Source organism: Eurypyga helias, unplaced genomic scaffold (assembly GCF_000690775.1).
Source record: "Eurypyga helias isolate BGI_N326 unplaced genomic scaffold, ASM69077v1 scaffold1736, whole genome shotgun sequence".
Taxonomy (NCBI): domain Eukaryota; kingdom Metazoa; phylum Chordata; class Aves; order Eurypygiformes; family Eurypygidae; genus Eurypyga; species Eurypyga helias.
This window is the reverse complement of record NW_010257000.1, coordinates 15009-29837: the sequence shown is the minus strand read 5'-3', so window position 1 is coordinate 29837 and position 14829 is coordinate 15009. Positions and strand designations below refer to the sequence as shown.

At 47.2% G+C, this 14829-nt stretch overlaps 1 protein-coding gene across 3 annotated transcripts in view; it reads right to left on the bottom strand.

The window, feature by feature from the left end:
• Positions 1-223: 223 nt before the first annotated feature.
• The window catches only part of FOXN2 (forkhead box N2), a 14876-nt gene continuing 270 nt past the window's right edge, over positions 224-14829 (bottom strand). The window contains exons 1-6 of one of the 3 annotated variants that reach the window (XM_010153831.1): positions 14557-14829; positions 8077-8171; positions 7222-7230; positions 4093-4154; positions 1547-1615; positions 224-1077 (exon numbers count right to left, since the gene is read on the bottom strand). The exon at positions 14557-14829 is cut by the window's right edge and continues 270 nt beyond it. In XM_010153831.1, coding sequence (XP_010152133.1) covers positions 560-1077; positions 1547-1615; positions 4093-4154; positions 7222-7230; positions 8077-8171; positions 14557-14829 — 1026 coding nt within the window. In that variant the 3' untranslated portion in view covers positions 224-559. Of the gene's footprint in view, positions 1078-1546; positions 1616-4092; positions 4158-7221; positions 7231-8046; positions 8172-14556 lie in introns of all 3 variants that reach the window. The other 2 variants (XM_010153829.1, XM_010153830.1) reach the window with 2 other exon arrangements.

Here is a 14829-nt window from a genome sequence, read left to right as displayed (position 1 = left end):
CCGTGCTCTGTGAGGTGTGCACCGCGCCAGCCACTCGGAGCTGCTTCCCCAGAGTTTCCACCGGGACCCGTCTCGGAAGAGTGAAGAGAGGATGGGTGGGGGGAGGCAACCGAGGCCAGGACCCATTTTTTTTCCCCTTTCTTTCTTTTTTCTCCTCCTTTTTAATCATTTACATGGAAATCAGAGCTCTTAGGGCAGAATTCACCACTGTAGACGGGGCCAGCAGAAATGTTAAATATGATCCACAAATATGAACAAACATACTTCTGGGAAAAAAGAAATAAAATCAACCATTAAAAAGAAAAAAAATTAGAAAGTGATCATTAAGAAGTATGCTTTCAGGTTTTCACAAGTCATGCATCTCTTCTAATCTGAGGAGATTAAATAACTTCTTTTTAGGCAGTGATTTAAAAATAAATGGCTAAATTATAGTTAGCGCCAAAAGTAAAAAAGCAATGAGTCCTCTTATGGCTTTGATCTCCCTTGTGAAGGGTAAAAGTAGAAGAGTATTGCCACAATTAAAAAAAATATATGTATATATTCAACACTGACAAACATACTATTTTTTCCTTTGCTTGTGGCAGTGGGTCTTTGCAGTACTTATTAAGGAGCTCAAACACGTTTGGATGCCAGCAAGGTGGAGCAGAGACCCCGCTGCTTCCTTCAACTCCTCATCAATTTCGTGACACAGCTCCTTGAGTGCTTTGTTGCTAGGCTGACTTTTCTCAGAGGTATCTACACAAGGTTGCGATGCATAGCCACTGTCTCCAAGAGGGTCATCTTCGTAGTCCACGTCTGTATCCACTTCGCTGTGAAATCCTTCGCTGCCGTCGCTTCCGTCGTGGCTGGTCTTGGAGATAAATTCGTACACCTCGTCAAGGGAGGACAGGGAAGACACGCTGGACCGTGACGCGCAGCGCTGGGAACCCATGCTGCTGGCACTGTAGTTGTGATCCTCCTTTGGATCAATGTTGGTGGCTGCAGAATCGTTTTCCTGCAAATTTATGGAACTGGGAGGATTGAAGGCGCTGCCGTAACTCCTCTTCTTAGGTGTCTTCAGAGGCTGAGGCTTCTCACCTGTTAGAAACGAGATTCCTCAGTGAGCAAACACTCCAGTGAGGTCACCTGCAAAACGAGCACGCTACGCCTGGCCGGCTGCAGAGGAAGCTGAACGCGAGCGCTTAAGAGTCCTAGTATCTCGGGCACATTTACTGCCAGTCACAGAGGACAATGGTCTTTGGCTAATCACAACTAAGAGCTGGAGAAACAGAGAAGTAGCTAAGAAGGTCTTCTTACCATCTAGCACAGAGAGGGCAGGGGAAGAACTTTGCAGAAAAGCACCCCAAAATTAACTGGGGGGGGAGAAGAAAAGAAGGTGGTTCTATAAAACTCTGCAATGCTAGCAGGAAGGTTGCTCAAACAAGAGTTGCTTCTTGACTGCTCTTACTATTTGGAAACTGGACTATGCCCATTTCTTGAAGTTTACAGAGAAAATATTTAGCTACTGGGTAGAGAAGAAAACCAGAGTAAAATGGCTTATGCTTACAGTCCAACATCCCTTGTTGAATGGAAGTATTTAACAGCATCATTGCAGTAGCAGCATCAATATCACATTCTGTGAAGGAGAAAGAGCAAAACGTTAGATCTCGGCTAAGCCTGACAAAGCGAGGTCTCTGGAACGCATGAAGAATATACATCTGCATATACTGGCCTACAGTAAAGGGCGGGGGGGAAAAAGGTAAGAATTTAGACGGAGCGTGGCTCTTACACAGGGCAGTTCGGTCACAGAACAGTCTCACGGCTCAACTATGACACGCAGAAGCTGAATTCTCACACTGCACTCAGCAAAGCTGAAGCCAAGAATCAGCAGCATTCATCAGACATTCACACGACAATGCTGCTGCTATACTTATCAACAAGTGCCTTTTGTTTGTCCTGGTTGAGAGAGATTACGCGTACGGCACAGCAGAGCACCTCAGCAGCTCCCCAGCCCGGCGACGCGAAGGCTGGGGAACGAAGGCAGCGCGAACGCAGTGCTCCCCTCTCCTCCGGCAGCATTTTTCACACTAACAACACGTCAGGTGGAAGAAATCGAGAAGACAGGGGGGAAAGGGCACTGAACTGCTCCATCTAGAGAGTACAGGGATCTAAATAATAAATAGGCACTTTAAAAGGTTTAGGTGAACGGCGGGGCTTTTAGCTACAGTGACCAGCGCTGCTGTAAAACTCCATCCTTTGCCGCCCGGAGTGGGTTCCTTACGTCTCAGAAAGGGCACCCGGGGGATGTCATGGCAGAAAGTGGCATTTCCAACCAGCAGCGGGTGAAAAGAAACAGGCCTGCCTTTCCCACTCATTTCTGGACACACTCATGCACGTTACAAAAGAGGAAATCCAAGGTCTTCCTTTGCTCACTCCGGCTGTGGATGATGGAGAGAGGGTATATATTCCTCTCCCTCGGAGCTGAAGACCACACCCGAGGCGTACACACGTGTGCAGGTCCATAGGACTGGCGAGAGGAGGAGCGGGGCTGGAGGCGCCGGCAGCAAACGGAACGGGCTCTCGGTCCCGCTGACCCGGGGTGGCAGCTGCCCAAGTGGAACCTGAGGAGCGTCATTTCTAATGGCGCTGCTTCCCCCCCTGCCCCCCATCATCTGCATTAACTCTGTTACTGAATTCGAGGGGAGGGTCAATATTGGGGTGGGGGGGACTGCAGGATTGTCAGTTCGGCTTCCTCATCTTACGTTATCATCCCTAACTTCGTCTTGGTTAAGGAGAAATTTGAAGTGGATGACACTGCCTTGGGAATGTTGTACCACCATGGAAAGGGGACCGAGCTGCTGTTTCCAACACAGGTTATAAAACATACACATTCCCACCCTGTTTTCACTTTGTCATTTTAAACCCAGCATAATTTAAGTTCTATCCCATTGCACTCATGAGATCATTTGATTTTATTCAGTTTTGTCACTTTTGGCAGCAATGGAGCCCCTGGATTTACAAGTCATATGTATCCAACTGACAAGGAGAAATAAAGAAAAGCATGAAAAGTTATTTTCCTCCACGACCATAATCAGAAAGTAAAATATTCCCATTCCTTACTTGCTATCACAGGCATTTTATTTTAACATATGATGTCGGTATATAAGCACCACCTTGCTAAAATGACAAGCATTAATGCAAAAGAGAATTACTCCCTGCAAAGAGCGCTTCTGCATGTTAGTACTCCCAGAGAAAGAGGAGAGACAGGTCTGTAGCAGCTTCTTCGCAGTGCTCTAAGTCACTGTTCATGTGCTTTGGCTTCATTTCCGATCGCTCTCCTCGATAGGGCAGTATTTCCCAAATGATTGCTTCCCCAGCAGAATAGCTGAGGAAGCACCTCATTATGAGGAATTCTTTCATCTGCACAACAGCTGCCCTATACGACCCTGGGAACGTTAATGGCTTTCCTCTAGTTCCAGGGAGATGCTGAACGGGTTCACCAGGATGCAGAAGTTAAACGAGAGCAGATACACGTCATTATTCTGGCACCTTCGGTGCAGCAAATTGCAATAGTTCGCATCAGACTGGCAATCTCCAAACCCGTCACAAGTCCCACACAGCTATGAAACACTCACCTGAAGTATGCTCACTGCTCCAGGTTCCCCTGCAAATCCTGCTATGCTCTCCCACCCCCCTTTATCAGCCAACCAACTTGGGGGGCGCTTCTGTGGCCACTTTCCCAAGTTTTATACGTTAAAGTTGGCTGCCTTTTGTCTCACTTCTTGGTAACGGATAAAACTAGTGTAGAGTTACGTAGTTTTCAGACTGGTTTTCTACTGACGATTCGTTCTTCAAGTAGGTCATATTTGGGAGTGGTGCACCTGTTAAACACCTTGCTGTCAGAACAAGATGGTCCCTATTACATCTTGAAATTCATCTTAGGGATTTAAACTTGCGCATTAAGTGGCTAATACAGTGAGTATGCATTTTACTACATCAGATTTTTCTGTAATCTAGCAGACCCTTCAGAGCAGGCCCGCACACATCATCAGCTGGGCTTCATGCTTGTGACTAAAACCAGAGGAGCAGAGCAAAAGAAAACTGAGTGTTTACCTTTGAGAGACCGGCCGTGATTCTGCTGAAGGACTGAAGTTAGGTAGTGAGGGGACGCTGACCTGCTGAAAAGAAATTCCACAGGTCAAAGCCAAACCCTAATTAGCCAAATGATTTGTACCAAGTATAGTAGACACAATACTATGATCACAGAAAGGTAAAAAGAACCTTAACGCCACAGTCTGGCAGACAAGCAACTTCTACTGCCCGCAGTAGATGGCTTGACAGATTGGCTGATGGTTTATGTCGCACTATAAGCCATCATCAGCATTTGGAAAACACCTCAAAGCACACAAACTAAGCAAAAGTCTTGTTGGCAAGAGATACGAACTTCTACAGCTTTTATATATCTGCCTGAAGGCTGGATTTTAAACAAAGATGCATATTTTTTTTAGTAAGTAAAACATATATGTGAACAAAACATAAGCTTATATAGGGATGCTTGGAGGCCAGGAACAATAGGATAGGGAAGGACCAGTTGTGTCCATGTGATCTTTGAAACAGTGATGGGAGGTTAATAAAAATGAAAGGTAGCACGCAAAAGTAGGGGAAGAACACAAAAACCCAAACAAATCAAACCACGACAACAGCCGATTTTAATGTTATCTGAAGCTGGGCTGCTTTGGTGATGCTGTCTGCCTTTTTGCATTATCAGACCAGCTTTGTACCTGGCAAAGTACCCATTAATACCTTATAGAATAAAGGGCAAGTTGAAGCTTTCACATGGTTTTCTGCTACACATCCAGCCTTAATTAATCACTTCATTATAAAGGTACTCGCAAACAGTTAGAAATAAATACAACAGAAACAGTATGCAATTATTAAAACTGCATGAAACATTGCAATATGCATCTTTTACATGCAATTTATGCATCTACTATCTCTAGAAGAATTCAAAGGGTGATGAGTAGAATTTTGAAGCCCAACCTGTAACAGCAACCTCATGGGATTAACAGGGTGATTTCTATCATTAAGGTGTGTTTACCTTTAATATTTATCATATTTAAGCAGATCGAATTTCCAAACTAAGGCACAGCCACAAATCCCCTGAAAATCCCAAAGCTGTTAAGAATTTTATTTTTTGTTTTAATTACTGGTATAGAACATTTAATTAAAACCCAAATAATTACTTCAGTTTTTAAAATGCCTTTTTGGAACTAAAAATGTAAATTGTACAAATAGATGCCAAGCATCTTCATCCTTTCACTTCAGCTCAGACCCTGCAAGAATCATATCCATACAAAGCTTTCCTACGGCAAACTAAGGCTTAGTATTGATTAAGACAGCCTATGCATATGCATCAGGTGTTTGCAAGATGAGGACCACGGCAGTCCCCAGAGCCCAGGGATATCACACATGTAGTACTGGGAACAGAATGCAGCGGGGGGCCTTGCACCCGCTTGTTGAACAGGCTGTGTGGGAACACAATGCACCAGTGATGCCCATCATCGATGATAACACACGTTTCAGTGTGTAACTAGACACAGATTACAGTTTTGGAAAGCTTCTGCTCACGTAACACCTTAGATTTTATTTTAAAAAGCTGGTGAATGATAGGTATATTCCCCACGAGCACACTGTAAAATAATTAGGAACACAAATCCTCCCACAGAAAGACTCAGACTCTCACAGTTGGATTCTAGCATCACCCTGTACATAAATCTGGACAGTCCTTCCAGCTTCTCTCCAGCTGTACCTCTGGGCTTTCTCCTTCTCCCCATACACAAGGCAGCCCCTTGGGGGCCATTCCTCAAAATTAAGCCAGAATTTAAATGTAATCCAAGTATTTTTAAATGTGGAAAGGAAGAAAAGAAAAAACAAACCAGCTTTCATTAAAGAGAAGTTGAGTATCTTAAAATGTGTTCATTTTGTTATACTTAGAAATACAAGCACTGCAAAATCCTTCCAGTATTGACGCCAGTGGGAATTTTGCCATGTGGCTTCATTAGGACCAGGATTTCCTTGTAATTGTGACTGTTGGCAGGTGTGACTAGTCCTTCAGCGAAGGGAGGGAAGTTACCGAAAACAACAGCTCCAAATTGAAGTCCCGATCCTGCAAGTTCTTCAGCTTTTTTCACCTCATTTCAGTATGTGGTGTTTATACAAGCTAGGTAAATCACACTTCACTGCTGGGATCGTTGGGCTAACCTTGAAGACCTTGGAGATATTAAAAGCTTAACTGGTCAGGGCTCTGAACGACCTGCACTGTGCTCAGCCTGTCGATCCTCTGCTCCTCCGGCTGGGCAGACAACATCCAGAGGTCCCTTCCCATCTGTATTATTCTCTGCACTTGGACAATTCTGCCCAGCTCGTTCAAACCCTTTACAGCTCAAGATGTGTGGAAGGTCGGAGACCACTTTTACACCAGAGGTTACAAGCCCACGCCATGTATTCAGTGCTGCCAGACACCCAAGGCTTGCTCGGGGGTGCCAGCTCCCAGGGTCGGCGTCCGTTGGACCCTCAGAAATGTCTGCTCAATGTTATCAGTTTTACATCCTGCTCCAGTAATTCCACTTCCTGCTGTGTGTTACAGAAAGTCCTTGCAGCAAGGTTAAGGCACAGGGCAATATACTTTAATTATCTCTTATCACACCCAAATTCTTTGCTGAACTAGATAAACCGGCCAGGTGCAGCAGCAGCTCACCAACAGCAACGCGTTCCACTGCTTCCTGTCCTCCTCCTCTCTGTCCTGCCTCTAGAGGCTGACCCAGCTGCTGTTCCTCTTCTTCTACTGAGAACGCATGACGTTGACTTCAAATTCTCTAAAATCTATTGCCTAATCTTAAACCGTGTTGGATGAGGAAGCCCTGGTTTCAGAAGTCTTGCGTGCTCCACCTCACAGTATGGTAAAGGCTGTTCTTCCCATCCCCACTGTGACATACTTTCAACAGCCTCAGAAAAAAAGACCACTTAGTCCAGCCTCTGTAAGCACTTCAGATGGTGGAAGACTTGACTAGTTTTGACAAGAAGATAGAATATACACACTTTATATCCAGACGAGTGACTTACATGAGAAGACACACATCTCCTTCCAAGCAAACAGCACCAGGCACCCTAGATCAGCCCCCACTGGACTGTGCTTGAAGGACTATTTTGCTCTAGTTCTTGGGACTGCCTGCTCTCCTGCACTGGTTTTGGCTGGGACTGAGTTAATTCCCTTCACAGTAGCTAGTACGAGGCTGTGTTCTGGATTTGTGCTGGGAAGAATGTTCATAACGCTGATGTTTTAGTTGTTGCCAAGCAATGCTTACATTAAGCCAAGGGCTTTTCCAAGTTCTCATACTGCACCTGTGTTCCCAGCTTCTTCTCTACAAGAAGAGACACAGCTAGGACAGCTGGCCCAAACTGACCAAAGAGGTATTTCATGCCATAAGGCATCTAAAGTTCGTGGGAGCTGGCCACGGGGGTGGCTGTCTGGGGTCTGTCTGGACATCAGTAAGCGAATGGTGAATGGTATCACTTCTTTTCTTATTGTTGTTTTCATTACATATTGCCATAATTAGTGTTATTTTCATTACATGGTAGTAGTATCATTATTTTATTTCAATTATTAAACTGTTCTTATCTCAACCCACAAGTTTTCTTACCTTTCTCTTCTGATTCTCTCCCCCATCCTACTGGGGGAGGGAGGAGGTGAGCAAGCGGCTGTGTGGTGCTTAGTTGCTGACTGAGAGAAATGGGGCTTACCAGTAAGCACCCAGCACAGCCCTAACCTTCTTTTAACCTCTCCCACAGTTACACAGATGACTGGGGCATGAACCCCAGATCTGCTATCTGGGAAGCCTGAGCTTGTTACATCTCCCCGCCTCGTCTAGGCAGTCTCACCTAAGTCCCACTCAAATTCTTCTCTCGGGTGGCAGCCCGTAACAACACGTCAACACCTGTGTGGGCATTTCCTCTGCTGAGTGGAGTAACATAACCGCGCGCTGCACTCGGATGGGAAAATTCCCCTACCTTGGTGGTGACGCTGGCGGAGTATAAAACGCAAGTGCTGAGGGAAAAGGCTGCTTTTTCAGTGCTTGGACAAGATTAGGTTTGTATTCTGGATCAACACACCACAACGAACCTTTTCCGTTCACCTGCAAGAAAGAAGTACCGCAAATTAGAAAATCCAGGAGCCAGGCTGTTACAGCCATTTCTAATTCAATATTCCCAAGGCACAACACAGTGCAATGATGTAGGCATCCACCGCTGTTCTGCTGAGGGACATCATCCTCAGGCAGCTCTGCTGTCTCCATGGAAAGTGGAGCGTATGGTCCTGAGACCTTTGTTACAGAGTGTGGAAGCACCCATTTTGCAGCTTGGGGTAGCACCTCCAAAGCCCCTCCTCTAACACCCCATTTCCATTCATGTTCATCCACTGAAAGCTGAAAACCTTATTTAAAAACTTGTTAAGTACAGCTGTAAATCTAAGTGTCTGTCCAGGCATCAGCAAATTGATCAGCAGTCTTCTGATTAACAGGTTTCTAAGTAAGAAACCAAAGTGCCTTTCCCTTTGCTTAGATTTAGCACTTTGGATGGATTATTCCCACTTTTTCAAAATTTTAAAACCTAATTTATGTATTTTTGATGCACCTAACAATGTAAGCACCACTGTGCTAGTCTTTCTTGACACCAAATTTGATATGCCAAAAGTTAAGCAATATAAAGCACCTCCTGCTCCTCTCAAGGATTTCTTCATATATTTACTGTATAAAGAAAAAAAAATGGATTTTGAGCCTGCTAGTTACTGCACCATGAAGAAGAAAATTAAATAGGAAAAGTTAAAGCAATTCTATCATTGCTGACCTGATAGACCAGCTGACAGCTCTAAAGGTAGCGGCGTCAGGTTTTTTGGGGGGATACAGATGTTACAGGGGTGGTTGTGCACAGGGCAGAAGGATGGGGCACCTATACACCTGAGTGGGAAGATCTTTCTATAGGATTTCTTGAGGGAAAGTCTCGGAACAAGTAACAAAGCTTCATGAGCACCTCCTGCGAGCCCTCAGAGGCCAGCTGGCCTCCTCCTGCCAGTATCAGGGAGGTATTAATACCACCTTATGGATGGACACCCCATGACTTATTAACTAAAAAGGACCCACGATGTATTTAAGTCTGTGGTCTTATAAATCACAGGACTTTTCCTGAAAAGAGGAAATATTTTGCTATCAATAATGAAAAATCAGAACAGGGACAGCTCCAGCTGAGAAACAGAGATGCTGCTCTGCAATTTTAGGTGAAGCCGCTGCCTTTCATAGAGATCTCTGAGCTGCAGTATCTCTCAGAATCCCTCTTAAACTCATCTTTTCATCCTAAAACCGAGCACAGCCTGCAAGATACCTACCAAGAAGCTTACCTTTAATTAACCAGCCAATCCCTTCACCATGGTGACTGGCAGGCTGATTTAATCAGCTAGGTACTAATGGAGGGTATCCTCCCAACTGGCTCCATCCATCATCTCAATGACCAACTAATGCCCCGATCCCTTCCCTATGCCTCTCCAGGAGCCAGATGGCTCATTACTTTCCCCCTGTAAAAGACTTTGGCTAACTCTGGCTTTCCACCCCCTCCTTTGGTAGCTTTGAGGCTCTTGCCCCCAGGGAGCAGGGGGACTCCCCCAACCAGCACACCGCAGCTCTGTGCTATTTTATCTGTGACTTGAGGTGAGCACCTCCCCTCGACGCCTTGTTCACTTCAGCTGGGCTGCAGCCAGAATGGGATTGGTTTCCCTCTTTCATCTTCCCAGACACTTACTCCCACCAGCTTGCTGCCCTGATAATACATTACAGCAATTTTGGGTGGGTGTTGCAACAGCGAGCTGAACCGGGCACACCCTGAAGCCATACAGACAATCCAATGCAAGAGGGGATAAACAGGGTGACATCTTTAGGTACTGTGAGACTGGGTTAGGTGCAAAGCGAAACCACGCTTCTACCCATCGTTATTTGTACTAAAAGCAGCCGCTGAGAAAAAGAGACGATGCCCGTTGGTGCGTGCCGCTGCGCTCGCCTCTGCTGCTCCGCACAGGCACACCGCGGAAAGCCGACACAGGCCTGAAGTTAGTGCCGCGCTTTAGGGAAGAGCCGTGCACAACTAGAGCTGGAAAACCCGTAAAACACAGACACATCCAGCTTGAAAACAAACCAGCAGCTTAACCACAGCAAGGACAACAGACTGTGCTGCTTCTCCGAGCAAAGACAACGCCTAGGCCATCCAAGCTTTGGAGGTCACTATTTCCCGTCAACAGCGGGGCAACTGTTGATGTGCTAGCTGAAATGCAGATGTAACTTTTATCTACCATCTACCAAAACGTCCCTCCAGCCAGCACAGAGCAGCCATCAGACCATTCTGACTCTCCATCTCAAAAGCAGTGGCCCCCATGGTGCAGACCTTACCACCACGGTCCCCCCTCAGCTAGCAGTGACGTGTGACCGCTGACTGACCAGACCAGCAAGGAAAGCCCAATGAGCAACCAAAGCGGAGCAACTCAGCCAGCACCAGTGGCTCGGGCTCGCTGTGGAGGCAGACACCCACCCCTGTGCTGCAGAAAACCCTCCACGAACTTCTGCCTCGGGCCGCAGCCCCGGCATTGTTGGGTATGAGCAGTTCTCACCAGCTGCTTCTGCCTGAGCCTGGTGAACCACTGGGAAATGCCGTGTGTGAGCACGGAGCTATATTCACCACGAGGTTTATCAGATAACAGACATCTCTCCCTTATCTCTACAGGTAGGACCTGCTCTTTGCCCAAATATTTCAAAAGCTGCACAGATTGTTTACCACCATCTCTTGCCCCATCCTCAAAAAAAAGACAAACCCTAAAAGAAGAAACAAAACCCCCAAAATGCATATCCACCAAGAAGAAAGGGAGATCTGTTGGATGGTATTAAAGCCCCGTCCCCCTGCAACCTCCAGAGGAGACAGTGGCAGGGCCACATCCATGTGAGCAGCGGAATGCCAAATTGATGCTTGAGGTGGATGCCACCCCTGCCTCCTTGCACCTTTTCTCCCCAGTGGTATCGGTTAATCAACCCACCCCCAAACCCACAACTGTAAAAGCAAGTCTAGCAAAGAGCAAGGAGACTCTTGAGGGCTTCCAAACTGCTTTTCACTTCAGGTCCTCCTGTGCTGTGTATCAGACACCGCTCCCTGAAATAAAGCAATATCCCACTGCAGACCTCTCTCCCCCCGACCCCAAGGCTGTGTGACAGTACTTAAGATGCAAAGAGCATTAGCAGTGTCTTCTGAGGATCGGCAGCCTGCAATCCCACCTCCACATCGTCAGGGGCACCCGCAGACACACTGGGGAGGGACGCAGGTGTCCCAGGGACCAGCTCCAGCACTGCCCCTTGCTTTCCATCAGCTCCAGCTCCCAAGCACCTCTACCAGAGAACCGCTGAAATCTCACGTCTGGATGGCTGCGGACATGAGCTCAAGAGCAGCTCGAGTAAGAAAGGGTATTGCAGCTCTATCACCTGGGGTGAGCGCTGACAAACCACTGAGATGCAGCAGCATCACAGCGTCCGCATACCGAAGGGGTAAGGTATAGTTTAGCAGAGATTTGATGCACATACATCCCTCTTCTGTGGCATGAGAAGTGCTTCTCCCCGACTGCAGTGCTGGTTCATAAGACATCTCAACGCAGTTACTTTCCCTTCAGTGCCCTTCAACTCATTAACAAGAAACCGTAACATACATTTTCCAGCAGTTCCTAGCAAGGACACCCTTCCCTCAACCTCTGCTGAACATCATCCAAGACTCCCCAACACCCACAGCCTGGTGCGACAGGCAGGGCAGAGGTACTTGGCTGTCTGATACAAATATGTGGGTGCTGGGGGAGGTTTTTCTACTCCAGATCTGGTACAGCAGGGTCCTGGGGACAACGCCTGGGAGCAGTCAAGACACAGCCATGCATGCTCCTGCAGCACCTCTTCCAGCTTGGCACCAGCTAAAATGAACCCAGTTCCTGTGTCCTGAAACTGCCCTGCAGTGCCAGCTCACGGGGGTAAGTGGGGAAAATGAGGAGGTTCACTTCGAAATGGGATCCCAGTCCAAACCAAAATACTAGCATTATGGCAAGGATGGACTCTTCCTACTTTTGCTGCCAGACCTCCAAGAGATGATTTCGGAGTCGACAGCCAGCAGCAATAGCCAGGGAGGTGTCAGAAAGCAGCCTGCCCCAGGATGTGGGGCCACAGACCCTCCCCTCCTGTCAGATGCTTACACTCTTCCAATACGAGAGCCCAGATTCATTTGAAAGGCTTAAAAACCCTTCTCACCCTGACATGAAAAATAAAACATGCTCCTCTCATGCAACCTGCCATAGGCACCTCTGCTTCCAGAGGCACTCAGGACAGAAGAAAGCTGACTAAGTGCTCCCTTCCAGACACAATTAAGATGCCATTAACAAAGGAAAAAACGGAAGAAAATACAAAATGACCTTGCCCTCTCAGAGACGCACCCAGAGGCACTGCTAAGTGCATGGTTACAGCCGACATGATCAGCAAAACAAGCTTGTAAGCTATGGCCGCTCGCTGCAAGAAGTGACACCTGAAGGGCTCATCCAGAGGGGTCTGCAGCATTCCTGTCATCAACCAGATCAACCCCCATGGAGTCCGCACGCACCATGGACTTATTCTGCAGGGAGAATTGGAGCAGTACCCTCACCTGGTCCTTTTCTAAGCAGAGCAGAGGGTAAAGATTTAACTGCTGTGTGTTGGATATGGGGCAGCTTTGACAAAGTTTCAAGAGGGATGTTTTTGGGGTGTGTTTTTTGGTAAATGCAGTTTCTGTTCTTACAAATTAGAAGGCTGTGGAGTCTCTAGAGCCTTGGGAAAATGCTGACAGAGCACATCAGCATCATTACTACTGGTAGTACCTACTCTGCATTTTGTTTTTCCAACTAGAGGCATCACATCTATCAGGAAGCCACCCTTTGGCTTTCCTTCAACCCCTCTGAGCCCAGCAATACTGGTGGAGTCAGCAGGGTAAGCAGAGGACCGGTCATCCTCAAGAGCCTGACACCTACATGGGAAGACATGAGGTTTGACTTGTAACTCCTAAATGGCAAGGGTTTCCAGGCTGGAAATGGATGAGCTTTAAAGGGCAGATCCACAGACAGCAGGAACTCGTACACCGATTTAGAAGAATTCCCCTCCCTGCCCCAATTCTACTGAAACTCTCGTCTCCCTTCCTGGACAGAGCCACCCAGTCCCTTAAGGGAACCTTTGCCATCTGCAGCAGCGTGGGGTCATTGCTCAGGTCTGCATCCTTCACACAGGCACAGCTTGCAGCATCTCAATTACTCCATCGCAGCAGCTGGAGCCACATCCTAACACTCAGCAGGACTCGGCTACGGGGGAGTTACTGGACTGGCCACACAGCAGCAAAAAGTCTCTTTTTTCAGGGCTAAAGTTTCTGCTTGGGTAACAACACCCTAACAATTTAATGTAAACGCAGGGATGTTGAGAAGTGGTGATGTTGAATCCTACCAGCACAAGGCAGGCCTTCCCCATGCCCACTCAGCTCCAAGACCTCTACCTACAGCGAGCAGCTGTCAAGCACACCAAGCATTGCACACATTCCTGGTAACAACCCTGTCACCACCGAGGCTGATGTCCAAGCACAGTCCAGGATTTGCTTGTTGAATTTTGGTACGTGGTTTGTTGGCTTATTTTAAGTCAGAGCTGGGTCTTTGAGGAATGGGATGGAAAATGGGAGAAGGAGGAAGGAAGTCACTAGTAAAATCACAGAAGTCAGAAGAAGAAAGATCACAAAAGAGCATCCTTGACCTTAAGAAGTGAAGCTGGTGTCTGCCCCGTGCAGAGACACACTGCCTTATTATGACAGAGGTTAAAGCGACGCAGTGTATTAAACACAGGAATCGAGATGGTTTTTCAAAAGTGACAATTCGTGCCAAGTATAAAACACCGCCAGTGACAAAGTCAGTTTAACATTCAAGACAGCTTTCAGACTGAGAAACGCTCAGCCACGTACACAGCGTGCGCCCGCAAGCAGGAGCGCCCTGCAGAAGGCTGTGTCTGCGGCGGCAGCTGCTAGCCAAGCGGGCAAGCTGCTAGGCGTCCTGCAACCTCTTCTGCTTCCTGGTGCAGTCGTAGCCATGCTGAAAAAGCAGGGAAGAAGGAAATTTCAGCACAGGAAATAGCACATCCTGACACAGGTGTCTGAAATTTCAAGCTGGGTACCGCAGGCTAACAAAATTTTAAGTGGAAATAGAGGCCTTTGCAATAGCATGTTAGCACAGCCAGCTCTACCCAGGTCAGCACGAAGTAACAAACCCAACTGGCTTTTGTCATCCTGGGATTTGTCAGAGTGGCAATTCCAAATCATCTCCAGCTGCAAATAAACTGTGGAGAATGTGGAGGGGGAAAAAAAAAAAGCAAGCAAAAAGCCCTTGAGAACAACAGTGTCTTCTCCATTCCCCCCCGAATTTCAACCTTGCTCCACCTCCCTCCCACCAGTTCTCACCTTGCCATGGCTTCTCTCCACTTTTCGGAAACACTTGTTCAAGGAGAGGTTGTGTCGGACCGAGTTCTTCCAGCCAGTGGGTGCCGTGGCAAAGTAGGGGAAACGCTCCAGGATCCAGCTATAGATTTCTTTGACTGGCAAGCTCTTGTTGGGGGAATGCTCGATCGCCATGTAAATGAGAAGGCTGAAAGAGTAAGGGGGTTTGGAAGTGGAGGATTTTTTTTCGGGGTTCTGGTAGCAGGAGGGTGAGAAGGATGGCATGCTGTCACCCTC